The sequence below is a fragment of the Rattus norvegicus genome, chromosome 9, assembly GCF_021556685.1.
Source record: "Rattus norvegicus strain SHRSP/BbbUtx chromosome 9, alternate assembly SHRSP_T2T, whole genome shotgun sequence".
Taxonomy (NCBI): domain Eukaryota; kingdom Metazoa; phylum Chordata; class Mammalia; order Rodentia; family Muridae; genus Rattus; species Rattus norvegicus.
The window spans coordinates 6,405,593-6,432,439 of NC_141542.1; the positions used below are offsets into that span (position 1 = coordinate 6,405,593).

The window sequence follows — 26,847 nt, forward strand, 5'->3', positions numbered from 1 at the left end:
TGTGAGTGTGTGTGTGTATGTGGGGGGTTGTACCCTAGTCTGTTTTCTGATGCTTTAATAAACACTGTGACCCAGAAGAACTTGGACAGGAAAGGGTTTATTTGACTTACACATGCTGATGCAGCCCAGCTTTGAGGGAATCAGAAACTGAAGCTGGACTGATGGAGAGGCCATGGAGGACAGCTGATTCTTGGCTGCTGCTGCTGCTGGTTTGCTTGGCTTGCTTTCCTCTTCTTTCTCCTCTGCCACCACTGCCCAGCACTCGGCCTGCTTTCTTATATAACTCAGGACCACCCACTGTAGGCAGAGCCTTCCCATATCAACCACTAACCAAGAAAAACATGGGCTAATCTGATAGGGGCAGGTTCTCAGTTGAGCTTCCCTCTTGATGCCTGTGTCAAGTTGCCCAGCAAGAGCAGCTATGACAGATATGACAGAGGGTATACAGTCGAGGGGGTGGATAGATGGTGGTGTGGCAGAGGGATGGTGTGGCAGAATGGGTGAAGGGTTTGTCCCTGTCATATTGTAGCATCAAGCACGAAGCCATCTCCTCCATAACCGTGGACATAGCTGACAAGACACTTTCGTGTGTGGACCTAAAGCCTCTGGTATGGCAGCTATATTACTCACAATGGACAGAAGGTGGGAAAACTCAGACAGACAGAATATATGGCCTGAATACCAATCAAATATTGCTCATCCAGGAGAAGGAATGCAGTTTTTACACACAGTTACAATGCATCTGACTGTGCACTTTTGAGGGGAGGGGATGAAGAATTAGGTGTCCCCTGATGTGACATCCACTGAGAGCCACTGTGTCAGGAGGCATAGGAACTCGTCCCACTTAGTGACCAACCACAGTGGAGCTAACGTTGGCTTTTCATGGAGTGAGTGACCACCTTTCTGCCTCGGTTCCTTGCAGTCCACGCTCATCTCAGTTGGCTGTGACTTGACAAAGAAAGTTATTGTGCAAAAGTAAGTGCAACAGCCCTGGTGCTTGGGAAGGCAGGGTGGGGCCGGCACATCGCTCTACTGAGGTGATGAGGTGATGTCAGTCCATCTACTTTTGAATATCCTTAATGGCTCTATAATAAATCAGAACCCTGAAACATACATCCATGGAAACAGCCAATCCTGGGCTGGGAGGGGATCAGTCAGCTATAGTGGGTGAGCATGTGTGTGTGTGTGTGACTATGTGTGAGTGTGGGTGTGAAAGCGAAAGTTCTCTCAAAATGCCAAAGCATCACACCTCTAGAGGTGGCATCACGGGGTTGTGAGCCCCTCCCCAGTGAACGCCATCTCTGTAGCCTCATTTTTTATTTATTTATTTTTTCTTTTTTTCAGAGCTGGGGACCGAACCCAGGGCCTTGCGCTTGCTAGGCAAGCGCTCTATCACTGAGCTAAATCCCCAACCCCTGTAGCCTCATTTTTAATTGACAGAGAAGGCTTTGGCATCCTTCCTAGCATCGTCATAGGAACCTGCCCGCTAAAGCCTGGGCCAGGCGTCCCAGCTCCCCCCAGCCTTCCTGGTGACCCCAGTGAAGGGCATCTCCCCTCCAGATCTGCCCAGTTCTCTCTCCACTACAGCAAAATCTCTGCCTGTGCCATGGGGATCCTCGACCCGGTGCTGCTGCAGAAGAACTATAGTTACACCATTGAGAAGTGAGTCACACTCTGCACACCTCCCAGTCCTCCACACCCTGGGAACAAGGATGATTGATTTAAAACTGTATGGGCCCAGGGGAACATGCAAACATAGCAGCTAGTGGGATGCATTGTTGTGCCCTTCATAAGGCTTCTCCTTTGATGTGGCCCTTTGGCTCAAAACCAAGCCTCAGTCGCTGGCCCTAAGCTATGTCAGTTAGCTTTTCATTGCCAATGATAGGATGGCCACAGCCAGGAGCACCCTGGAGAAGAGGAACTCAAGCAGGAGCCTAGAGACAGGAGCCGCTGCAGCGGCTGCAGGAACTGCTGCCTACTCCCGTGGCTCACTCAGTTTGTTTTCCTAAGTAACTGAAGAGCAGGGCCCAGGAGTGGAACCGTCTGCAGTGAGCTAGGCCACACACGTCAGCCATTAGTCCAGAAAATGCACCACAGGCGTTTTCTCAACCGAGGTCTCCTCTTCACAGACAACCCTGGTTTGTATCACACTGACAAAAACCCAACCGTTACAATTGACACCTCGCCAACTTGACACACAAGTACATCAGCATTCAGCCATGACTTTCCCTTTCTTGTTTGTTCCCAATATCTTACTTTAATATTAATATTACATTTAAGAATACAGTCCAACTTCTAAACATCCCAGGCTTTAACATTTCAAGCACATAAAAAAAAATCAGTTTCTTGAAATAGTATCTAATGTCTCTTTAAAAGTCTGAAGCCCTTCTACTGTGAACTCTTGTAAAAGGGAAAAGCTGAGTTAAACCCGTTCTTCCTCCAAGAGGGAGAACTAGGCCACTGCTATCGATCAGAGTGAACACCAAGTTCAACACTGAAAACCAGGTCCCGGAGCTCAGTGCCCCACATCTGGTACTCATCCATGGCCTCTGGGCTCCAGGGTCTTCACGGCTTTACATCACCAGCTGCGCCCTGAGCAGCACAGACAGACACAGGCTGGCTCCACCTCACACTTGCTGCTGTCCTCAGGGTCACCTCCAATCCTGGAATCCTCTGTGAAAAGAGGCTACACTTTGACCTCAGGAGGCCAGGCCTCACCTTTAGTCAGAGGCTATCGACTGCCACTGAGGCTGTACCTCCACCAATGGCCTCTTCTGGCCTCTCAATGCCAAGCCTCAGCTACTCTCCATGACCCCTTCATGCTGCCAAAACCAGCACCACCTCTGCGACTCCTACATGTTATCAAGTTTTGCTGCAACACAAGGTACAACCTTGGCTACCTAGAAAATAGCTTCTGTGTACTGACTCTCAGGAAACACTTCCCAGAAAATTTTGCCTCAATGATGCAGAAACCCCAGTGGCTTGCTCAGCTTGCTTTCTTATAGAACCCAGGACCACCAGCCCAGGGTAGGCTCCACCTACAATTGGCTGGGCCCTCATCAATCTGTCCAAGAATTCCTTACCACACATGAGTCTGGGAGGAGGAAGATGGGAAGATGGGACAGGTCCAGTTTTGGTCGCACACACACACACACACACACACACACACACACACACACACACACACACACACGGTATATAGATACATGAAAAGTGTTTTGTTTTTTTAATGTCAGTCCTGGGCTGGGGAATGGCTGTCAGTGCCTGAGTTCAACTTCTGGAACCTGTGATTTAGAAAACACAAATGTGAGTTGCTGGGGCTGGTTTCTGGTCACTGTGTTCTTTGTCTCTTAAAAGGGAAGCGTACAACCCAACCAGCTACAGTGGTGAAGCCCAGGATGACCTGATAGTATTTTACCAGTACAAGGAACTGGGCTGTCCCCGCTTAGTCTACTACGACAAGCCGTGGAAACCTGTGGTGGAACTGTAAGGCCCCAGCCTTTCCCTCCCCCTAGGACAGTTTCTGCTCCTTGTCCCTCTCTCTCCCCACTGGCCTTTCATACCAACTCTGGCTTTCCCGAGCCAGCCCCATAGCTGACTCAGCCACTGAGCCACAAGCTAAAGAGGCACACACCTGGGTTGTAGTGTGAGAAACACTTCCATTCCCATGATGCTTCTGCCTGACTGGCAGATCTGCACAGTGGCCCTCTGACTATTTTTGTTCATATTATACCAACCTCTAGTACACTATGAGGCTTGGTCTGGCCTCGAGCTCTGCACACACCCGCCCCAGCCTCTAGGTGCTGCGCTGTCTTGTGCACTACACCAGCATCTTTTCTTCTGAGCCCTTCTGTGCAATCTGTGGTCTCCTCATTCTCTTCCCTCCCAACTCGTTCCCCACCTGGAGCAATGCGTGTGCTTCCATGATTGGGGTTTTGAGGGATGAATAGGAATTTGTCAGGCAGATAATGAAGCCACGGCCACGTAGAGACTCAAAGACACTCAGGTAAGTGCAGTTGTTCATACTTGTGATCCCAGAACTCAGGAAGTTGGGGCAGGATTGCAAGTTGGAGGCTAGGCTGGGCTGCAAAGCAAGATTCTGTCTTAAGAAGAAAACCTTGCTGAAAAGTTGCCTGGAGGCTAAACATACACAGTTCAGACTTTTTCCTAAATATACAGGAATGTGGGCAGTGTGTGTGAATGCATGGTGAAGCTTTCTAGAGGTAGAACTTCTTTAGTTGCTGGAAGCTGACGGTAAGTTCCATTCACCTGTGATTATCTGGAAGATTCAATGGCTATGTCACCAAAGGGCTGTCTTCCGAACAGGATTCTGCTCTTGTCAGGTGACAATATTAAGGCAGTACCTCATTTAGCATAGGCTGGTCACAGACTCTCTCTCCAATCAAGATTAACTTTGAGCTCCCGCACAGACACCTCTAGGAGTGCTGTGACCACAGGCATGGACCATCAGGCATGGCTTTCTGTAGCCTTGAAGTACTGTCCAGGTGGCTGATGACCCCATGAGTGTCCTCCTGTAGGGATGACTCCATGAGTGTCCTCCTGTAGGGATGACTCCATGAGTGTCCTCCTATAGGGATGACCCCATTATTGTCCTTCTGTAGGGATGACCACATAAAGTGCCCTCCTGTAGGGATGACTCCATGAGTGTCCTCCTATAGGGATGACCCCATTATTGTCCTTCTGTAGGGATGACCACATGAAGTGCCCTCCTGTAGGGATGACCCCACGAGTGTCCTCCTGTAGGGATGACCCTGGCAGTATCCTGTGGTCCAGCCCAGCAGTCTCACCTTATATCTCAGGTGGAAGGATGGGACTCTAGAAGAAATCATGAACGCAGAATATGTCATCTTGGAGTTGAATGGAATAGTCACCTATTCATACTCCTTGACGGCTGCCACTGCCCACTGCCGATCACAGCCTCAGAACTGGAGCATCTTTAAAGAAGACGCAGAGAAGCCGTCCCTCTGGAACAGAGAGGTAGGCTCTTGTCCAAGCTGCTCACTCTCACCCAGAACACATGAAGCCCTGGCACGGTTGAAGATATGTACTGATTTCTATCAGTCTTCCCATAATATCCCTGTAGTGTTGAAGGCTGAGGACCTGCTACAGAGCAAGTACAAGGCCAGCCTAGGCATCACAAGTCTCTCAGATATGGTAACTACCACCTGAAAGACTTTTTCTAAATAAGGTCATACTCTGCCTCTGTGGTTGGCAAAGCAATCGAATATCCTGCAAGAGTCCTAAGAAGGGCAGAGGGAGGGGGCTGCAAGGGTTATGAAGCCCAAGGTCCTACACACAGGGATTTGCTTAGGAGTTAAGTGTAAGAGTATATGCTGTGTGAAGGATAGAGGCCAAGGCCAAGCTCATTGGGAATAGCATCTCTACCCCTTGTCCCCAGACCTATGTCAGCTGCCATGAGGACAACCAGGACAACCCCCTGCTATGGCCAAATGTCGAGTATCAGATCTTAGGTGGCAGGACAGACAACAAGATTATTTTTGGCCAAAGAAATGGAATCTATACCTTCTATCTGACTGTGGTGGATCCATACTACAGGTGAGTGGAGGGCACACTATTCCTGGGGGCCTTGAGGAGAGGCGCTGCACAAGTTCTGGTGTTGTGGTGTACCCCAATCACCCCAGTGGTGGGGAGCTGGGCAGGCACAGGAGGACCTAGAGTTCAAGACCATCCTTGGCTACATAACTAGTTTGAGGCCAGCCTGGCCTACATGACACCTGTGTCAAACTCACACACAGAGGACGCTTGTGGAGCTGCCTACCAGTGGAGACTTTGCCTGCTCTTCCTACTCCTGCTTCCTGTTCCCCTGACACCTGGCACTTCTTGCCCTCACTAAAAACTCCCTCCCCTCGCTGAGGCTCTCTGTCCTCTCTGTGACTGACCACAACAGGCAGCTTCAGCACTGGGCTTTGCCCTTCCCCCACCTTTTCCCTCCTCTTGGTAAAGCTGAAGACCTGTTACTGTGTGTTTCTTTCTAACTCTGATGAAATTGTCCTTAGTATTCCCTGGACAAAATCCCCAAACCAAAGCAAGCAAGCAAACCAACCTTAACACCCTCACACAAAGAGATCTGCTGTGTGTTGAAAGGATGAGAGCTGCCACCCAAGACCTGGGTTTACAACCTGACAGACTGTGCCCACTGTGCCCTGCAGCTATTGCGACCTGAACACCATATTCAGTGTGTATGTATATGGAGCCTTACCTGTGGCAGAGTTCCGACCAATGACCAGCATCCTCCTGATGGTCACCGTGACACTGTTTACTATGTGGCTGGCCTATGCCATTCCCAAGCAGCTGAGGACAGAGAGGGGCCGGCGACTTACAGGTTTCTGTTTCCAGATATTCAAGTACTGCCCAGGGATCTGCACCTGTGCTTGGCTTCGGGGCAAAATGAGAAGGGGGCTGCGCTCCAGAAGGGTGAAGGACCAGCCAGAGAAAATCCCACAGATAGGCAAGAAGCCAGACATCAAGAAATAGCCAAAGACACAGGGGCGGCCCTAGACTCAAAGTGAGCCCCAGTGAGGGGCCTTTCTCTTCCATGTGTGTCCTTGTTGGCGCTTGTTCCAATAAATTGTTAACAACAAAGAGATCAGGTTGCTAAGTGCCAAGGAGGGCGTCATTCCTGAGCAAGGCCCCAGCTCCTCACTGGGGACCATCCCTAAGCTACACCTCCATCCTCTCAATGGGAGAGATTCTGAGCTGGGGACCACCCCTGACCATGCCCCTAGCTACATAGTCTTTGTCAGGACCTCTGGAAGAACAATCCGAGCCTTAACCACTGGGCCATCTTTCCAGCCACCCTGGCTCCCTTTTCTTTCTCTTGCTTTCCTAGTGCTGTGAGGCTGTAGGGAAGGAGCTCAGAAGGAAGCCAGTGTTGGCAGACTCTAGCTTCTCTGAGCCAGCATGCCCATGGTCAGAAGCGTGAGTAGGGGGAAGTGATTGCTGAGTTGGGTGACTCATTCTATCTGTCCTCATTCCTGAGCTGTGGAGTGAAGGTTCTAGGAAAGGATGGGTTGGTAGTAAATGGCTTGCCCAGAAGGAAGTGCTGACATCACAGTGGGCTACCTGACTGAAACTCCCCAAGGTCATCCCCACACATCACACGGTGATGAAGTCCCCTAAATGAAGAGTCCAAAAGAAGACTCTTGGCCTACATTGTGTTTGACAAGAGGAAGAGAGGCGGACCTGGAGAGATGGCTCAGTGGTTAAGAGCACTGAATGCTCTTCCAGAGGTCCTGAGTTCAATTCCCAGCAACCACATGGTGGCTGGCAACCATCTGTAATGGGATCTGATGCCTTCTTCTGGTGTCTGAAGACAGCTACAGTGTACTCATATACAATAAAATCTTTAGGGGGGGCTAGGGATTAATGGGGTGTCCCTGAGAGCAGTAAGCTACATGATCCTCACTGGTATGTATGTATGTATGTATGTATGTATGTATGTATGTATGTATGTATGTATTTGGTTTTTGTTGTTTTCCCCTGAGACGGTTTCTCTGTATAGCACTGGCTATCCTAGACTTCACTGTAATCCAGGCTGTCCTCAAACTCACAGAGATCCTCCTGTCTCTGCCTCCCAAGTGCCGAAGTCAAAGGTGTGTATCTTTTCACATCTTTTTTGGGTTTATGAGATTACAGGGTGTTTCTCCAGGTGCCTGGGATGAGTTGGGAAGAAATAAGTCAGGAGCCACAAGGCTCACACATGGGGCTTAAGAGGAGTCTCAGTCACTGTTGTATCATTGTGAGGATGTCTGAAATCACTGAAGGAAGACCGAAGACTCAGATAATATACAAAGACAATGAACGGCAACCCTTCTTCGAAATGGAGACCCCCAAATGAAGACACACAGGCCTTCTTGCAGAAGAGTTAGGTGATGTCTAATGGGATGGGTAGGGCCAAAGTGCTGACCTTAGTACAACTTGGACTGACTTCTGTGTTAGTTCTACATTTAGAGTGTGGGTTAGGGGATCTAAAATTTCATTGGTGGGTGCTGTGGCGGGCACAAGGGTTGGCTTCTGATTGGCTCGTATCGGGTAGCGAGTGGCTTCTGATTGGCTCATGTCGGGTAGTGAGTGGCTTGTGATTGGCTCGTGTCAGGTAGTGAGTGGTCTGCATTTCAGTGTTATACATGTTTAACCACAGGATGAGCTAGGGCTGCCCAGCACGGAGGGTCTGGGATAAGGTATTTTCCTGTTCTTGTAGGTATCTCCAGGTTTTTCTTTGGGAGGGGGATTTCTGATCTTGTTCCTGGAATTTATGGTCTGTTCTGGTATGTATATGAGTCCACTGTAACTGTCTTCAGACACACCAGAAAAGGGCATTGGATCCATTACAGGTGGTTGTGAACCACCATGTAGTTGTTGGGACTTGAACTCAAGACCTGTGGGAAAGCAGTCAGGGCTCTTAACCGCTGAGCCATCTCTCCAGCCTGGCAACTCTTAACTGCAAGCTGGCTTACTGTTTCGGAGGGCTAGTCTGTGAGCATTATGGTTGGAATAGACAGACAGTAGCTGGACAGTTACGGTGGGCTTGCTGTGGGCTTTGGAATCTCCTCTGACAAGGCCACACTTCCTAATCCTTCCCAAGCAGTTCCATTAACTGTGGACCAAATATTGACATATGGGCCTGAGGGGCATGCTCTGACACCACAGGAGGAGTCTTTCTATAGTGAACTGGACTACTAATAAGAACCCAAGAAACTGCAGGTTTCGGGCTGGGCAGGAGATAGGCTGCACACATTTGGGCTCTGCTTGGTGCTAAGCCACATTTGCACCAGATTTCTCTCTCTGTAAATGCACGGTTGTCTTTGAGCTGCACCTGGGTCCAAGCCCCAGGTTTGATAGGCCAACCACCCAGGCTGAGTGTGTTGACATGCTGATGCAGATGATCCTAGCAGGAGGTAGAGGCAGGGGGGTCAGTTCAGAGTCATCCTCAGCTATCCAGTGAGTTCGAGGACAGCCTGGGTCACATGAGCCCCTCTTTCAAGTAACAGTAATTACGGTTCTGTCTATGCTGGCATTCGTTGCAGCAAACATCACTCGTATTGAAATTCTTGATGCTTCAGGCAGACTCTTGGAGCTTCAGGCTTGACATTGTGAAGAAATACAGCCACCTCACAGGGGACAGCCGTGTGGGGAAAGAGGACACGGGAAGTCACTGTCAAGCACTTCACAAGGATGTTGGCATGAACACTAGGCTGCCAATAACCACAAAGCCGAAAACCTCTGCTGTGGGCCTCACCCTTACCTAGCCTTTGGACAGGTAGAAGTCAGTGGTCTGTTTCTGCAATTCAAAAACACTCACCCAGTTGACACAAGACATCAATGACACTGAAGTGAGTAAGGAATGGCTGTTGTCTTAGTCAGTGTTCTGTGGTGTAAAGAGACACCATGACCACAGGACAGCATTTAACTACAGTCCATGGTGATCACAGTGAGAAGCATGGTGGAATGCAGGCAGACACGGTGCTGGAGAAGGAGCTGAGAGTTCTACATCCTGACCCACCGGCATCAGGGAGAGACTGTGCCACACTGGTCAGACTTGAGCTTATAAAACTTAAAAGCCTAACCCTAGTGATGTACTTCGAACGAGGCCACACCTCCTAATAGTGTCACTTCCTATGATTCACACATGAGTCTATGGGGTGCAGAGTGGGGACAATTCCTGTTCAAACCACCACAGCTGTTAAGAGGCTAAAAACATAGTCCATGATAGTTTGGCTCTGGACCTGCAATTTTCCAAACCTCTACTGCCTGATGTTCTAACCATCAGTCTTGTGGATTCCTCCCACAGGGGTGGATTCTCCTGCTTTCTGTGAATCTCAGTTCCCAGGCTCCATTCCCTTACTATGGTTGAGATCCCCTCCAGCCAGAGTGGGGAACAGAGTGGCTAGTTCAATGCATGTATGATGGCGAAACTGGATTGGGTGGAGGGTATGTATGCCTTACTGCACTGGCCTCACCTCACCATTCATTTCTTCTTGGATTCCCAGTCCCAAGACTCTAAACGGACCCTTGCCTCCCCCTCTCCATTCCCGTCCCCCTCCCCAACCCCTCCCTTGAACAGTGCACCCTTGTTCTGAGGGACTCTCAGGTCTGAGAAGCTCTCCGAGGAATGAGGGAGCCCTTTAAACACCGCACAACCCTGATGCTGGCGACCATAGCACTAAGAGATGTCACCTAGAAGGCCTACAAGTCCTGGGCAGGGTCTCTGCATGCAAGCTTTAGGACGTGAGTTCAGCTCCCCAGAACCCACAGAGAAGCCGGGTGCACGATCTGTGACCCTAGAATTGGGGAGCTGGCTCAGCGCGGCTGTGTGATCCCAAGTCTGCAGTTCATTCGCCCCAATAGCTGAACAGCAGCGCTGCTGTTCTGGGGCGCACGGGGGCGCACGGGGGCGCACGGGGGCGCTGGGACTGCAAGGGCTCAGGGGTACTCTTGGGTAAAGTGAGAAAGACACCTGATGCCAACCTTTGGCCCCTCTTTGACGCCCATGTACACGCATAGGCGGGCGTTCACGTACGTACGTATGTTCACGTGCTGACTCTGACTTCTCAGTCCTCTGCTGCCCCAAAGTGGTCATTGTGTGCAAAACCACTTCCTGGATTCATGGAAGTTTGGACTTGGGGTCTAAAGGCCCCGCAGATTCTGTCTGCATATCGAGTACTACAGGAAAAGGTGAGGTAGGAGTGAAGAGACACGGGAAACCTACCCCAAATCCTGCATTCTCCTGTCTCTGAGCGGAGCCTGGGCAGTAAGCACTCTCTTCCCAGCTTTGTCCTCAGCCTGTTGCAATCCCTCTTTCGTGAAAGCACTCCTGCCATCTCTGACCTCCCTGGGCAGATGCCGGCCTTGGGAACAAACGAAAGACAGCATATTCCAGCCTCAGAGTCGCCAAGACTTGTCCTCCCTTACCCTGATTTCTCCAGGTGCAGATGGCTCCTGTCCTTAAAGAAAGCAGGAGGCAATGTCCTTGAAGTGGTAAAAGTACACTCTTTTTTTTCTTTTTTCGGAGCTGGGGACTGAACGCAGGGCCTTGCGCTTGCTAGGCAAGCGCTCTACCACTGAGCTAAATCCCCAACCCCAAAAGCACACTCTTGAACTATGGGGAAGAAGCAATTAAGTGTTTCCAGGCAGCTGTGATCAATCCGTTTGTAAACTATACTAGTTTCTGATAATGGAAAGAATTAGTACTCTCAGGTCAGGAAGGTCCCTTTCCAGCTGGGAGGTTCTGCCTCCACTGTCTGACAAAGGTTATTTGAAGGACAGCACTCTCTCATCCCCGCCCCAATCATGTATCGCCAAAGCTCCAGAATACCAGCTTACACATACTCCTATATATGTCTCAAGCCCCTAGACTCCAGCATCGCATCCCTAACCTGCGCAGCAGGGAAGGTTTGCGATCCGGGTCAGGCTCTACAGATAAAGACTCTTTGTTTTTTTTTTTTGTGTCAGACTCACAATTCCTGATGGTCTCCTGGGGTTCCTGTGAACTGGGCATAACAGGAGGATCCCAAAAGTTTGTGCTAGCCTGGGCTAGAGTGAAACCCTGTGTCAAAAGCACAACCAGCCAGCGCATGGCAATAAAGGCATTTGTGCACCTTACACTCCAGGGTTCAGGAACTGGGGCAGCAGGGTCTGAGGGTAAAGGTCATCTTCGACTACACAGGGAATACAGGCCCAGCCTGGTGATCCTGTCCCCTGTAGGAACTGCTATATTCTTCCACTGAAGATGCGCTATGTTGATTGACACACGTACTACTCCAGGTGAATGGACCCCCCATTTCTGGTTGAGGAGCAGGCCCAAGAACTTGAGCTATTTCTTTTCCTTCTCCCCCCCCCCTTTCCTTTCTTCTTTTCTTTTTTCAGATTTGGACTCATGGAGTCCAGCCTGTCCTTAAACTCACTGTGTAGTTTAGACTGACCTTGAACTCCTGATGCTCCTGTCTCCACATCTCCAGTGCCATTTTATGTGGTGCTGCAGATGGAAGCCTGGACTGTGGGTGACAGTACTGCTGACTCAGCTACAGCCCAGACTTCAAAACCCCCACAGTTCTCAGTCACCAAGTTCCTGGAATACTGGCTGAGTTGAACTGAGGCCTGAGAGGCAGGAGGTCACTGAGCACCCACAGCAGAATCAACTCATAGTGTAAACCTAGGTCTCTGGGTCCAGAGCTCCTCAAAAGGCCATTGCTGAATTCTATAGAGTAGGTCACACGGCATCACAGAACATGATGTGTAGCATGGCTTCAGACTGTACAGAGATTTATTAACACAGAGCCACAGGGATGACAGCACCGTTGTTAATTTTCAATTCTAATTTTCTCCTGTGCTGGAGCTCTCCCTGGAGGGAGAAGGTGCCATACCTGGCCACTTACACTCTTGTAGACAAGAGTAGCAAACTATTGTATTTAAAGTATATTTTTCATTTTTAAAATTTGAATTTTAGAAAATAATATTTAAATAAAACATTTTATTATGTGTCTGTACATGGGTTTGCTCATGTACAGTTTGCACAGTTTGCACAGTTCCTAAGGAGGCCACAAGAGGGCATCAGATCCCTGGGAGCTGGGCTTACAGGAGTTTGTGCGCTGCCTGACATAGGTGCTGAGGAGGGACTCCGTGGTTTTCCCCAAGAGCAGCCAGTGCTCTTAACCCCCGAGTTGTAGCTCCAACCCCTTTATCTAGAATTTAATAACCTGTTTCCTTGTTCAGTTTACCAAGATCTTTTTGTTATGACTTGGGGCAGTGGTTCTCAACCTGTGGGTCGGACTCCATTTGAGGATCACATATCACCTATGCTATGATTCAGAACGGTAGAAAACTTGGTGATGAAGTAGCAACAAAATACTTTTACGGTTGTGGAGCACCAAAATATGAGGATCTATATTAAAAGGTTGCAGCACTAGGAAGTTTGATATCCAATAGTTTAACTAGTTTAGAAGTTCATTGTTTTATTTGTTGTTGGACTCGATCTCACAGAGATGCACCTGCCTCTCCTTCCTGGGTTCTGGTATTAAGTTCTGTGACAACACAGTGACACTGAGTCACCGTACAAGGCTCATACAGCAGTCAGGAAAACATCATAGTTATGGAAGGTCAAAGAGTTGGAGACAGGGCCACAGAGAAAACGGGGATTTAGAAGACCTGGAGAAATGGCTCATCTGGTAAAGCATTTGGACTGGAGTTCAAATCCCCAGCACCCATGTGAGAAGTCAGATGACTGGGAATGCCCATGACCCTAGCATGGTTGGGGGGGTAGAGAGGGGAGTGAGGCTGAAGCTTACTGACCACCAGCGTGGTCCCAGGTTCAGTGAAGGAGGCTGTCCGAAGTGAATAAGCCAGACACATAGAACAGGCCCCCAACTGTTGCATTAAATAAGAAAAGCACCATTCCATGCTAGCGCCAGCTACTCTCAGGCCCCAGTAATCTTGCCACCTTCATGGCTAGCTCCATGCAGAGACCACCCATCTCGTGGTTAGCTGTCACAAATCCAGGTAAAACAGTAAAATTAAAACTCAAGAGGCTTGTAATTTATCAGTCAGATTTATATCAGTAAATTTTCAACCCACAAAATGCCAAAACGAAGAACTCAGAGCCAACTAATATTCATATAAGCTGCCCACTTAGATTTGACAAATTGTCCTGTAGTAATCCATCCCTTATATGATATTCATAGCTACCTGTGGCTATTTAAGCCACACAGGTCTGGGTCATCCTTCTCTTCCTCCATCTTCCTTCCTTCTCCCTTCTCTCCTATCTCTCCCTCCTCTCAAAAACTCTCAGCCTGCCCTCCCTCCCTTCTGTCCAATCACAGGCTCCAACCTTGTCTTTCACCTACCCTCACCTGCTTACAGAGCAATTTACACCCAGCAGCCCCCACTTCTGCATACACACTTGCTGTACCCATCATCCACACTCACATGTATGCGGACACCACACATACACTAGGGAGACAGAAGACTGTGCTGTATGCACACGTCCATGTTCCCATGTTCCCATGTTCCCAGGAGTTAGAAGCTGATGCAAGAGGAGTATTGGAAACTCCAGGCCAGCCTGAGCTATGTAATGGTACTCTTTCAAAAACCCAAACCGAAAAAACCAATGAAGCCAGGTATGATGGTGACATATGTTAGCCTAGCTCTCTGGATGTCCAGGCAGGAGGATCAGAAGTCCATGGGTATTCAGCTACAAAGCCATTTCGAGGGCAGGCTGGGCTACATAAAATTCTACCTTAAAAATTGGAGAGAGAGAGAGAGAGAGAGAGAGAGAGAGAGAGAGAGAGAGAGATTTTTTTATACTGGTGACCCCAGAATTTGGGAAGACTGGACTACACTGTGGTAGTGTCTCCCTATCTCACAAATCTATAGGAGTATACCCAAAGATTCAAAGCATGTAGTAAATTGCTTTAGGTGTTTTGTCAATATGCAAAGGTCAATTTAGACCTGGTTTTCCACTTGCCCTCCTTCCTTTTAACAAATTTTACATTTATTTGTGTGTGTGCTTGAGAGTGTATGCACATTGCGTGCCCGGGAGGACAACTTGCAGGAGCTGGTTCTTTCCTTCCATCATCTGGATCCCAGGGATTGAACTTAGATCATGAGGCTTGGCAGCAAGCCCCTTTACCTGTTGAGACATCTCATCAGTATTAGAGCTCGGCCTAGAATACCTCTGTGAGGGGCTAGGCGTCAGGGGTGGAATTTTGCCAGAATCCCCCATACAGGGCTTGGGGGTACCTTACTAGCATGTTGGAAACACTGGGTTCCACCTCAGCACTTTGAAAGCAAACACAAAACCAGGACTAAGTAATAAGAGCATTTCCTACTCTTTCAGAGTACTGGACTGGGTTCTTAGCACCCACAGTTCAGTTCCAGCCTTTTTTGGCCTTTCTAGGCATTGCACACACATAGCACTCATACACATACAAATACATTTTTTATTACATATTTATTGTTTGTTTTTGAGTCACAGTTTCTCTGTGTAATCCTCGCTGCCCAGGATCTCACTCTGTAGATTAGGCTGGTCTCAGATCCTCCTGCGTCTACCTCCTGAGTGCTGGGATTAAAGGCGTGCGCACCAATGCCAGGTCCAATGCCCAGATAAGAGTCTAGTTTTATTTGGACATCCTGTGTCTGAAGTCTAGGGTGCCCTCTGACTTTGCTTCTTCCCCAACCATCGCAAATGGCTGTATGAAAGATATCAGTCACTCTTTCCTGTACGAGAAATCGCTTAAAAGTTAGCTTACGCCAGAGAAACAAACAGGGAAACTGGCTGGATACAAGACAGCAACCAGCGGCACGTTTCTTCTGCGCATGTGTGGCGCTCGGACATCCTCCCACCTCCCACCTTAGTACGCAGTCAATGCTAGGACATCAGGACCAATGGCAAACTGATGCTACCTGTGCGCGTGCGTGCTACACTAGCCACACCCCCTCCCCTGCGGGCGGGAAGAGGCGGGCGGAGAACCGTTACTGCGCAGGCGCGCGGTCGGAGCGCTAGCTGGTGCGAGCAACCCTCTTCCTCGTCCGGGCGCTGGCTAACGGGATGCGCAGGCGCAGAATTCTCCCAGCAGAAAGCAGGCTGAGCCCGGGGGCCGGGCGCGGGGCCTTGTGGGAGGGCTTAAGGAAGTAAAATGGCGGACCTGGCGAACGAAGGTAGGAGAGGCGCCGTCGGGGACCAGCTGTCGGCGGGCGGGCGCGGGGCGGGAAGTCGAGAGAGCCCCAGAGTCCAAGGGCGAACGCCTCAGACTGTGGGAGTCCGGCTTCATTTGATCTGAGCACCCAACGGGTCCCCCTACATGTCGTCTGGTCCCCGGCCCGGTTCCTCGCGGCAGCCTCGGCTTCTGCCTCCGCCCGGCCTCGAGGCTCTTCTGCGGCTCCCACCACTCCACGCCTTCAGGCCTCGCACCCCGCCCCGGGAGCCCAACGGGCCTGAGACGAGGCCCCGCGGCCTCGAACGTGGCGAGACCTCCGGGCCTGCTCGCCGGCCCAGCCCGCCACGGTCCCTTTCCCGGTCCCCTTGCCTGGTGCCTGGGCCTCCATCCCTGGCCTGGCCTCAGGTCCAGCTCTCCTTTATTCCCGCGAGGTTCTCGACCACCCCGACCTGTGACTTGCACCCCGAGATCTGCTTAAACCCGAACTGGGCGCTCCTATTCCCGCCACTGGCTTCTAGGTCCTTTGAGGTGCACCTGATGTCCCCCATTTAGGCCTAATCACGTGATCTTGAAAGTCCTAACTGCTTCTTCACATCCCGTTTTTATTTTTGACACTGTGAAACCTACCCTGTGGAGTCCGAGGTCTCATTTAAGTGGTTTGAATATGGTTAGACTATCCAGTCGCTGCAGAACTTGCACTTCTCTTCCCACCAGTCTCTCAAGTCCTTTGGGGTGCAGCTTATGTCCCCTAATTTTGGATTGGCCACCTGATCTGTAGTTCCTAATTCAGTGGTTCTCAATCTTCCTAATGCTGTGACACTTTATAGTTCCTTATTGTGATGACCCCAACCATAAAATTATTTTTGTTGCTACTTCATAACTGTAACTTTGCTACTGTTGTGAATGGTAATGTAAGTATTTCTGGAAGTAGACATTTGCCAAAGGGGTGGCAACCCACAAGTTGAGCACCGATGTTCTAATTGCATCTTCACACCCCCTTTTGCCCTGTGAGTCCTCCCTGTGGCCCTGACTCCTCACCCGAGCACTCTGGACCATGTAACACTTTCCCAATCTCATAGTCATCCTACAGCCTGATGTTCGATGTCCTTTGATGTTCTCCCTTGGGGACTCTTCTGGGGTTGTAGTTTTGGGACTTCAGAGGTCTATTTTTAGCCCTGTCCTTTCTTCCCTAACAACTACAGGCATGCTGTTAGCAGGGACCTGGTACTCCACTATGCAATGACATGTGGCCTGAGTGAGGTTTCTGTAGAACACGCAGGGACATGGGGTTCTTCAGAGAGTGCACTCAGCCCTGGGAGGGACTGGGTATTAGGAGGTGTTTACACTCAGTCTCCATCAGGCCTGGAAAGGTAGGTGTAGGTAGTAAGTTACTAAAGGCAGGTTAGGAAGCAGAGCTGTGTGAATCAGGGTAGTCAGGGCAACCCCCAACTCTTACCTATTTTACCCAAGCTTTTGGGGATGAAGGTGGTAGAGGGAGCCAAGGAAGTAGAGATTGATGTGATGTACTTTGTGGGTGTGTTTTAAATGAAGACTCCTTTTAAAAATTATTAGGGGATTTTTGATTGTTTGTTTGTTTGAGACAAAGTCTTATATAGCCCAGATTTCTCTCATATTCACTGTACAGCTGAAGCTAGCCTTAAAGTCCTGACCCTGCTGACTACCTCTCAAGCTCTGGGATGACTGGTATGTGCAGTGCTGGAGGTCTCCTTTAGAGTGGGTAATATCCTGTATAGAACAGAATCTGCTCCCTGAAAACCCCCATACTTCAACCTGTTATGGTCATCAATAGGAACTTCTCTCTTACCCTAAAACTTTGAAGTGCCCAGGAGTCCTTTCTTGTTCCTACCTCCACTGCTTCCAAGGGGGCCTCTTTCCCTTCTGCCTCTTCTCATCCAGCACCTTAGCCAGAAGCTGGAGTATCCTCCTACACGGATCTTCCTCTCTGACCAGTTCTGCTCTGACCTACCTTCCTCTTCCTTGCTAGGATTCTGGATTTCCTCTGTCTGGGACCCCCCCTTCCCCCATACCACCCTGGTGGTCTGTTCTTCATGCCACTTTACTCATGAGGAATTCCCTGACCAAGCCACGCTCTGCTGGAGCAGAAGCACTGCCAGGCATCACTAGTGGGCCCCTGCTTCTGGAGCAGAATTTGATACAGAGGCTATTCCATGGAAAAGGAAGTTCTTGAGTTCTTGGGGAAAGGAGGTTTATTGGTGAGGATTTTCACTGAAAGTGAGAGTACACTTTGCCTTGGAGTATAGTTTGCATTTGTTCCTTGGGACTCAGTCTTGTGTTACCCACATACTGTCCACTGTAAATTGCTCACTGCTTGTAAAGTTATAATGGAGAATGTTTGGTTCTCAAGTTTGTGCCTAGGAAGGGCTTAGCATACCTGCTGTTTATCCTCTGACACTACTTCTGTCAGAGGAGTTGAAGTGTTTGTGTTTCACATCCATCATTTCTGAATCAATCATTTTTGTGTTTCCAGAATACTTCATCTCTTGAGTATGTTCGTAGCATGATGTTTGATGTATTTTTACCTTCGTAAAGTAGGTATATGGTGTTGATTTTCTTTTGAGACAGGGTGTCATATAATCCAAGCTGGCCTTGAATTTGCTGTGTAGCAGAAGAAGGCCTTGAACTCCTGACCTCCTGCCTCTATTTTCCCAGTGTTAGGATGACAAGTGTTTGACTGAAGTGATGCTAGGAATGGAGCTTTGCATACTGGGCTAGCACTCGGCCTCTAAGCCTCAGCCCTGTTGCTTGTGTGTTTTGAAGCTTTGAAACTCACCCTGGAGTTAGGAGCTCCTTTTGGCTGTGTGGGTCATGTCTTCCTGGGCCCAGATCCCAAGTCCCTGCCTTCATCCATTTCATATCTCTCTGCCATGGGCTATCTGGTCTCAGGCATTCTGAGGTAGTAGCTGTCTAATATGACTAGGCATTTAGACTCATCTCCCCCCTCCCCCAGCTCCCAGCCCACTTCAGTGTATAGACGCTTGATTTCCATCCAGAATGGTGCAGGGTAACCCCAGATCTCTAGATCCCTAGGTCCTTGTACTACCAAGGGCAGACCAGGTTGTAGCGCTCTACTCTAAACAGTTCAGGTGAGGTGTGCCCTGCTCATTTGTAAGGAACTATCCTCAGTTGTGGTCCAAGTCTGTATCCTGCAGGTTCTCATTGCCATGGTGATCTCATGGTAGGACCAGCAGTTCTCACAGCTGTGGAACTTCTGTAGCTCATGGCTTTGAGAAATCCCCTTGCACTGCTTCTCTGTGTTCTGTTTCGGGAGTCCTTCAACACTGGACAGAAGGACAGTGCAGAAGACAGTTTTGACTGTGGTGGAGGAAGGGAGAGAGCACAGAAGAGCAGGATCCCAGAAACTGGCTTGTAGCTATTCAGTGGTCAGCTTGTCCTGACTGGGTTTTGTATGTGCATAATGGGAACTCAGCACATTGGGCTGCACAGATCTGTCCTGTGCATTTTGTGCTTAGCACCACAAGTGGTTGTGTTTGAGTGGATGATAGTAGCACACCCTGTCTCCCGTTTCCTGCTTCAGGGCTATGATTTCCTAAAATACTTCCGCACACAGCCCCACCTTAGGAGTAGGAGTAACTGCAGAGTTATCTCCCAGACAAGCTAAAGGGTGACAGGGTATGGCAGGCACATGCTCTATCCTAGAGCAAGCCAGGCTAGTGCTTTCACTGTGCCTTGAACTGAGGCCTCAGTTTCCCTATTAACAAAATGGGAATGCAGATCATAGTCTCCATCTCATGGTGCTGTAAGCCTTGATGAGTCTCTGCCTTCGATAGTGAGTGCTCACTGGCATTTTGTGTTCCCACCCTGGACCACCCTGGGCAATTCAGAGGCTCAGTGGGGGATGAGAGAGGAAAAGAGGAAAAGAATGAAAAGTGCTGGGGGATATGGTCTTGAGTTCCATCTACAGTTTTTCATGGATGAATGGAAGGGGTGGATGAAAGGGAGGAGGTAGAGTAGTGAGTCTTAAGTTGTGGTGTCTCTATTCCACTGACATGACCCTGATGGCTGACATGACTGAGTGGCTGATGGGAGCCCAGGAGGTACATATCTGCCCTCTGAATCCTGTCTGCCTGTCATTGTCTGATTTTGTATCTCAGGGTTTTTCAACCTGGACACTTTTGACATCTGTGGTCGACTTCTTGGTTGTGGAGGATGCTGCCCTAGGCATTACAGGTCCCTGTAGCCAGGTATCCTGTCTACTGTGTGGCCTCAGGTGTCACCTGTGACCCTGTAGAATTGGGCTTGGCTCTTGGCCTCTCTACCTTTCATGTCCTACACTTAGCCTTTAGATCAAGGGACGGACACGGCTATGTGCTGACATAAATGGATGACAAGTGGTCCTGAGTGTGTCTTTTGACTCGGCCCTGTGCTTGGCCTGGACTCTGCTTCTCTGGCAAAGGTGGAGTGGTGGCAGAGGGGTTTCATGGCAGTTGGGGTGCAGAACCTTTACCCTCTGAAGAAAGTGTCGGTGTGGCAGGAGCCTCTTGAACTTGTCTGCTCAACTGTTGGCTTGAAGAGAGAGTCAGAATGGAAGGGGTGGAGCTTGGAGAACCCAGGCTTGTCGTCCCAGCGCTGGGGAAGCTCAAGATAAGGCTACCACTATCCATAGTGATTTCAGGGCTAACCTGGACAGCTTAGCAAGACCCTGTCTCAAAATTCAAAAATGGAGAAAATAAAAACAATGCTTGGAGCCAGGCAGTGGTGGTACACACTTCTAATCCCACAACTGGGGAGTAAAAGCAGGCATATCTCCAAGTTTGAAGCAGACCTGGTATATAGATCAAGTTCTAGGACAGCCAAGGGTGCACTGAGAAATTCTGTCTCGAGAGAGCCCCTCTCCCGCCTCCCCCCGCTCTGTCCAAGCCCCCAAATAAAAAAGAACCAGGAACAGGTGAAGAAGGGAGTTCAGTTCAGGCACAGGGCCTGATAATGTAGGAGAGTCTGTTAGCTTTCCAAGATGCTTACTTTCCACCACTCCAGATTAGTGGCAGTGGCAGTAGAGTGTCTGCCCTAACTAAGGACCTTTGTTCCTGCTGTCTCTGCACAGGCCTCTTCCCCTCAGAGTCCACTCAGAGTGTAGTGGAGAGAAGCCTATAGCTTAGGGTGCTGGAACAGAACCCACCCTTGCTCTTTCACTGTGCCCTGGGTGTGCAGTGCCTGCCCTCTCAGCACTGACTGCCAGGTCCATGCCGAGGCTACTGTCCCTTCTTGTAGGAGCTCATTGGTGAAATACAAGCCACCAGTTAGGCCACTTTTTTAGAGATGGTACATCCAGAGAGTTTAAAGATCTCCAGGAAGGCAGAAGTTGTCACCTTACCTGGGGCACAATGGAGGAGCTCCTGTCTCCCAACTTGGCTTCTGCATGTGTTTTTTATTAGGAAGTGGCCTAAGATTCTACAATTGCAGGGAAAGCAGGTTTCTAACTTGTCTATATGGACCGACTTGCACATTTGGGGTTTGCTGGGGCTGGGGGACAACTGCTACCCCTTCTGTAGAGAGACTGTATGCCCCTGGACACCTCAGTGCCTACTGTGCTCCTCTGCACTGGTGTGGCCATTTGCCTGCTTGCCTGCTGTGTGCTGGTTGAGTTTCCTTAACTTCCTAAGGGCCCGTGGTAACTGGAGGATTGTGTCTGTCCTTGTCATGCCATCACTCAGAAGCTTCGCTGTATCCATGGTCTGAGGACTACTGCAGGGCTACAACCTCATAATGACCTCACCAAGCTCCTGCCAGGTAGCTGGGATGACAGGCCTGTGCTGGCAGGCTCAGATACTCTTGTCTGTTTTTAGAGACAAGGTTTCTCTGTGTGTAGCTCTGGCTGTCCTGGAACTCACTTTGTAGACCAGGCTGCCCTTGAACTCTCTGGAGTGCTAGGATTAAAGGTGTGTACCACCACTTTTTAAAGATAAACACATATACACACACACACACACTCCCTCCCTCCCTCTCTGGCTGGGGTGTGACTGGTGAACACTTGTTTAGCAGTTGCAAAAGCCCTGGGGTCACCAGAAATTAGGTCAGTTCTTATTTTTTCCTGTCCTTTACTCCAGATAAATCTTAGAAATTTCTCCTGACTCCTTTCTCACAGGGTTGAGGGTCTTAGCAGCCTTTGCCCCCATGCGTGAAGGTAATTACAGCCTTGAGTCATATGCTGACATGGCAGTGATTCCTACTGCCAAAAAGTTTGAGAGCCAGAAAGGAGCCTGGGTTTATACATTGTCTGCAATGCAGGGCATTTTGCCTGGGTTCAGCCAGCAACTCCTGTCTCATATCAGTTCCTGCATCTGGAAGCTGGGTAAGAAGTGAGATCTGTGATGGGTTTCGGGACAGAGCTGTTCTGAGTGACTGCTTCTCAGGAGTGTGGGGATACATGTTGTTCCTACTGGCTGCAGATCAAGATGTTCATGTCCTCTGTGCTAGCATAGGATGATTGGTGACTTTTGTGTGCCCCCTCTTCCCAGGGCATTAACCACATTCACTTACCCTCTTTCACCAAAAGAATCAGCAGGTTAGGGGAGACCTGAGCACCCCAAAGATCTGCCCTGTGGCGCCAGGGAGAGCTGTGTCAGAAGCTGGGCTCTGTTGGGTGATGCCATTTGCCCCAGTCAAATGTGACCAGGTGTCTAATGTGGGCAGGCCCCTGACCTTCTTTTTTCCTGTGATATCAGGATAGGTTGCTGATCTTGCATGTACTAGAGCTTGCGGTTGGTGGCTCTCTGGTCCTGTGCTTTGTGAGTGGTGGTTCTCCCCATTCCCCATCTGCCATGCCCAGTAAGTGCCATGGGCAGCCCCACATGGCAGTGAGTTTATGGAGTCATACCATGAAGGGCAGCTGCCTGCCATCTGAGCTTGAGGTGGCCTGCCCTCCTTTCAGTACCATGGCTGATGGCAATTCAGTGACAGGCAGGATGTCAGAAGTGCAGCCCCTCCCACCTCTTGGCACTAGCCACCATGATGCCTCCTATATTCTAGGCTCATGTGACTTCTGTGAGAATGTTCTTCTCCATGCATGTTTGCATTTATGTTTGCTTGGTTCTGGCTTCCCTAGTTAGCTAATAATAACTCCTCCCTACTGCTGACCTGGGGCCTGGCACCTACAGGGTCTCACCTCATTTTGTCTTCCCTCAGAATCTGCCTCAAGGTTCTCTGGGATTGCCAGCCACCAAGCATTGCCTCAAGCATACCATTGTTGGTCACCTGAAGGCTGTCTTTTTGTGCATGACCCATGCTTCCAGTGATTTGTCATGTGATCTTGGATGTGATTGCAGTGACAGGAACTGACACTGCCTTGGAGTCTGCAGTGGGTCATTGTGTCCTTATTTACTCTCCCCTGTGTCAGAGTCACCAGGTCTGCATGGCTGAGGCCTTGAATGCACCCACACTCCTAATGCCAATCTTAGGCAACCGCCCAGCGCTATGTGTTCTGGGGCCTCAGATTTCCTTCCAGCTGGGCTACTTTCTACATAGCCTTCCCTTGCTTTCACTTCACTGTGTCTGTCAGGCCATGCAGGGCACTCTTCTGTGTTTGTTAAACTGAGGCACTCTATAGCAGTTCCCTTTTATGAGCTCACTGGGGTTGGGCAGACTTAGTGTGAGCAGGCTCTTCCTGGGCTGCAGGGACAGCAGGATGGAGGAGGAGCTGACCCACTGGGCATGCTCCCTCTCACTTCAGAGGTTAGTCTTAGGTTGAGGTTGGAAGTACTGAGGAGTAGAGCACCCCTGTGGCCAAGGCCTCCTTGGCTTGTGCTATGCCTCTCGGATACTCAGTAGTGTGACACTCAATACCTGGCCACAGTAGGAAAGTGACATCAAACACAAGTGACATCAGCCACAAGTGGAGTGCTGTTCCCACTGTTGTGGCAACTGGGGCACAGGGCGAAATAACTGTAGAAAAGGCAAATGGCATGCTTACCCAAGCAGTGCCTCTCCCAGGTTCTCTATCAGGCCAGCTAGGATCTTTGAGAGAAGTGTGTGTCACAGGAAGATGCTTCAGGTGCCACCCTGTTGGTCAGGGCCAGGAAGCCTGAGACACGTAGGTCAGAGGCCTTCTTATTCCCCACCATGGAGCTCACAGGGGACCAGTGACGATGACAAGTGGAGACTTGTACTGCAAGGGTTTGCCTCTGCCCAGTGCAGATTGTTCTCACGGCAACTGGTAGCTGGCATTTGTCACTGTCCTCACTAGTGGCTGACTCAAGGTCCAAGGTGCTGGAGAAATATTGACCAATGGTGTTCTTGGATGAGGAGATGGAGGCGCCTTGCTGACATGATGCTGAGCCATTTGGTGGCTTCAGCTGTGAAGACTGTCTAGCAAGTGATGTGGCTTCAGGAGGCAGCTATAAATTACAAGCTCCTTCTGCCCTTCTGCTTGTGGACCCTGCTTTGGTGGACCCAGGCCCCAAAGTTCCTCCCAGGTGTTTGTCCTCCAGGGGGTTAGATGATAGCTGCTTTGTTCAATATGCTCGGGTGGCTGACTGCCCTGATGCCTCTTATGCAGTGTGTTAGTGTAAGCATGCACATGAGTCTGAGAAGCTGGTATAGCCCATGGAACTAGTAGCTGTTTGCTGGGAGGATTGTGCTTGTAATGTCTGTGAAGCTCTGTGTGGGACAGAGAATTGAAGGCTCGCTCGCTCGCTCATGTCCCCAGCCTCAGGACTCCTGGTGTACATGCACCTTCCTCTCCTGCCCTAGCCTCTGTCCATCCCTTCTGTGCTGCCCTGGAGAGAAGAGCGGCTGAGCTGTAGCCTGCACTGTCACCCACTGTAGTTCTGGAACTCAGCATTTAGTAAATATCCGTGAGGTTGCATGGAGTCATGTTTATGAAGTGAAGTGTTTCCTCCCGCCCCTCGGGCCCCCCCACCTCGTTTTTAAAGTTCAATTACATGTGTGGGTTGGTATACATGACTACAGTGTTGGTGGAGCCCCAAAGAAGGCATTGGGTCCTCTGGTATGAGCCACCCGATATGGGTGCTGGGAACCAAACCTCAGTCTTCTGCAAGAGCAGGTGCTGTGCTAAGCTGCTGAGTGGCTCTCTGGCCCCTTCTGTTCTGTTTGTACTTAGGACAACCTTCAGGACAGGCCTTTCATCATGTGGGCTTCACAGTCCAGTTAATTTTTGCAGTTGGCATGAAGCATCTCACCATGCTGAGCCATCTCACCAGCCCTGTTGTTTGTTTTTGAGGTAGTCTCATGTATCATGTAGTCATCTTGAACTCCTGATCTTTCTGCCTCTACATGTGGTTTTTGCGGTGTTGGGGATGGATCCCTGGGCTTTGCATGCTAGGTGGGTGCTCTGCTCATGGAGCCACGTACCTTGCTTTGAGAGTGGGTAGATTTCAGGTGTTATTTTGTGAGCTACAGACCTTTTGGGAGTGTGTCTTGGTGTCCCTGTACTGATGCAAGCTGAGGATACTGTCTGTATGCTGCTCTCCTGCCCTAGTAACCGGGAAGCATGATGGCTTTAGGTATTAGCCACACCTGGGCTATGGTGACTACAGATGTGAGCAAGGAAGGTCTGGATGGTTCCAAGTGAGAACTAGGCCAAGGTGGATCTGGTCCTCATTGATGTCACCTGTCTGACTGCTTGTGTCCCCAGCTGTACAGGCATATGGGTTCTCTACAGCTGTTCCTATCTGATGCTGATCTCTATAGCTGATCTGATCTGATCTGTTCTTTAGGGGACACTTGCCCATCATACTGAGGGGCTGTGTTGGGGCTGCCTCTGAGGAAAGGAAGGAGTGGCCCTCCCAGACTGTAGTCCCATGCTGGCTTCAGCAGCAGCAGGTACCATTTACTGGCCTGACCAGCATGTGAGACTGGTCAGTCCCACACAGGACCTAGGGACTGAGGCTCCTGCCATCCATAGTTGCCCTGTAGTTGACAGGTGGCCTGGAGTCCTAGCAGAAAAAGAGTGTCTCTTCATAGTTCCAGCCATATATTTATGAGGTAGTGTCCCCTGGGCTCAGGCGCTATCCTCAGCAACCCTAGAGCCTGGGTTGAGTGGAAAGGGACCAAGATGGCCAAAATGCTGGTTTCTTAAACATCTCACTGGTGCTGGGTACAGAGGCAGAGCTACAGATGGGCATTGGCCCAGCTGCTAAGCTTGGGCGCAGACGTGCTGACAGGGCTCTGGGGAACTGGCACAGATCCTGTGTGGTGAGCTGCTTGTCTGCCCAGTCTTGCCCCTTTCCCTGCCATCATTTGTATCAGCTGTGGCTACAAGAAGCGTGAGCCTGGTGTATTATTTCCTGGTGGTGCTTGGATGTCAGCTTGGGCTTTAAGGCAGGTGACACAGGTGGTCACAGGAGCTTGGGGCAGTGGGGACTGAGGTGTGAGAGTGTCACTGTCAGCTGGCTGCATGTTTTAAGTTCTGTGGCCCAGCTCAGGTTCATTGTCCTGCTTCTCCAGGATTGGGTTTGGGGGTGAGTGACTGGTGCAGTGTGGTCACAGCCTTGATACTTGTGTCCTTCTTCAAGCCTGCTCTCAAATGGTTACCTGATAGTCCCTTCCTCCCCATCTCCTGTCCACGTGTGCACACCTACCATCTCAGGCACTGTGGCTATTTTTGGCATCGTGCCTCATAAGTGCCCCGGCCCTTCCTACTCAACCTTAGGGGCATATGGTGCTAATGGGAGTTAGCACAGCCATGAAGGCACTACTAGTACAAGTCCTGTCCACTGTTTGCCTCTGGGCAGCACGTCAGGGCACTGCTGCTGAAGTCTTGTTTAATGAGTACCTGTGGAAGCCAGGTTGGTTGAGTTTCTAGGAGAGCTGTCTAGAGAGCAGAAGCATGAGGGCCAGTTGCTTGCCAGTCAGGCAGGTGGTGTACACCTTTAATCCCAGAACTTGGGAAGCATCTTTGACTGCGGCTAGCCTGGTCTACATAGTGAGGCCCAGTCCAAAAACATAGTAACAACAACAAAATCAAGTTGGTACTCAGCTTTTAGGCAGAGTCATACGATGTTCTGGTGTCTTGCACCCTGTAGCTCCTTACACCCCTGTTCTGAATCCTGAACCCAGTACTGTGCTTTCAGAAAAGGACAGGGCTGTGCCACTGGGGTACTTCCTGATGCATCTTTTGAGCAGCTTGGTGTTCTAT

General features: G+C 50.0%; 2 protein-coding genes across 50 annotated transcripts in view; both read left to right on the plus strand.

The window, feature by feature from the left end:
- The window catches only part of Catsperd (catsper channel auxiliary subunit delta), a 37,990-nt gene extending 31,366 nt beyond the window's left edge, over nt 1–6,624 (plus strand). For 6 of the 31 annotated variants that reach the window (XM_087567605.1, XM_087567624.1, XM_087567602.1 and 3 more), the window contains 7 exons: nt 530–608; nt 923–975; nt 1,588–1,662; nt 3,358–3,486; nt 4,821–4,998; nt 5,420–5,577; nt 6,192–6,624. In XM_087567605.1, coding sequence (XP_087423731.1) covers nt 530–608; nt 923–975; nt 1,588–1,662; nt 3,358–3,486; nt 4,821–4,998; nt 5,420–5,577; nt 6,192–6,516 — 997 coding nt within the window. In that variant the 3' untranslated portion in view covers nt 6,517–6,624. Of the gene's footprint in view, nt 1–529; nt 609–922; nt 976–1,587; nt 1,663–3,357; nt 4,581–4,666; nt 4,999–5,419; nt 5,578–5,777 lie in introns of all 31 variants that reach the window. The other 25 variants (XM_087567616.1, XM_087567608.1, XM_087567621.1 and 22 more) reach the window with 10 other exon arrangements.
- Nucleotides 6,625–15,626: 9,002 nt separating this feature from the next.
- The window catches only part of Ranbp3 (RAN binding protein 3), a 37,107-nt gene continuing 25,886 nt past the window's right edge, over nt 15,627–26,847 (plus strand). For 18 of the 19 annotated variants that reach the window (XR_015628867.1, XR_015628868.1, XR_015628869.1 and 15 more), the window contains exon 1: nt 15,661–15,693. Coding sequence is in view for 6 of the 19 variants with exons in the window: in XM_087567429.1 (XP_087423555.1) it covers nt 15,672–15,693 (22 nt within the window). In the remaining 13 variants the exon portion in view is untranslated. 19 annotated transcript variants of the gene reach the window in all.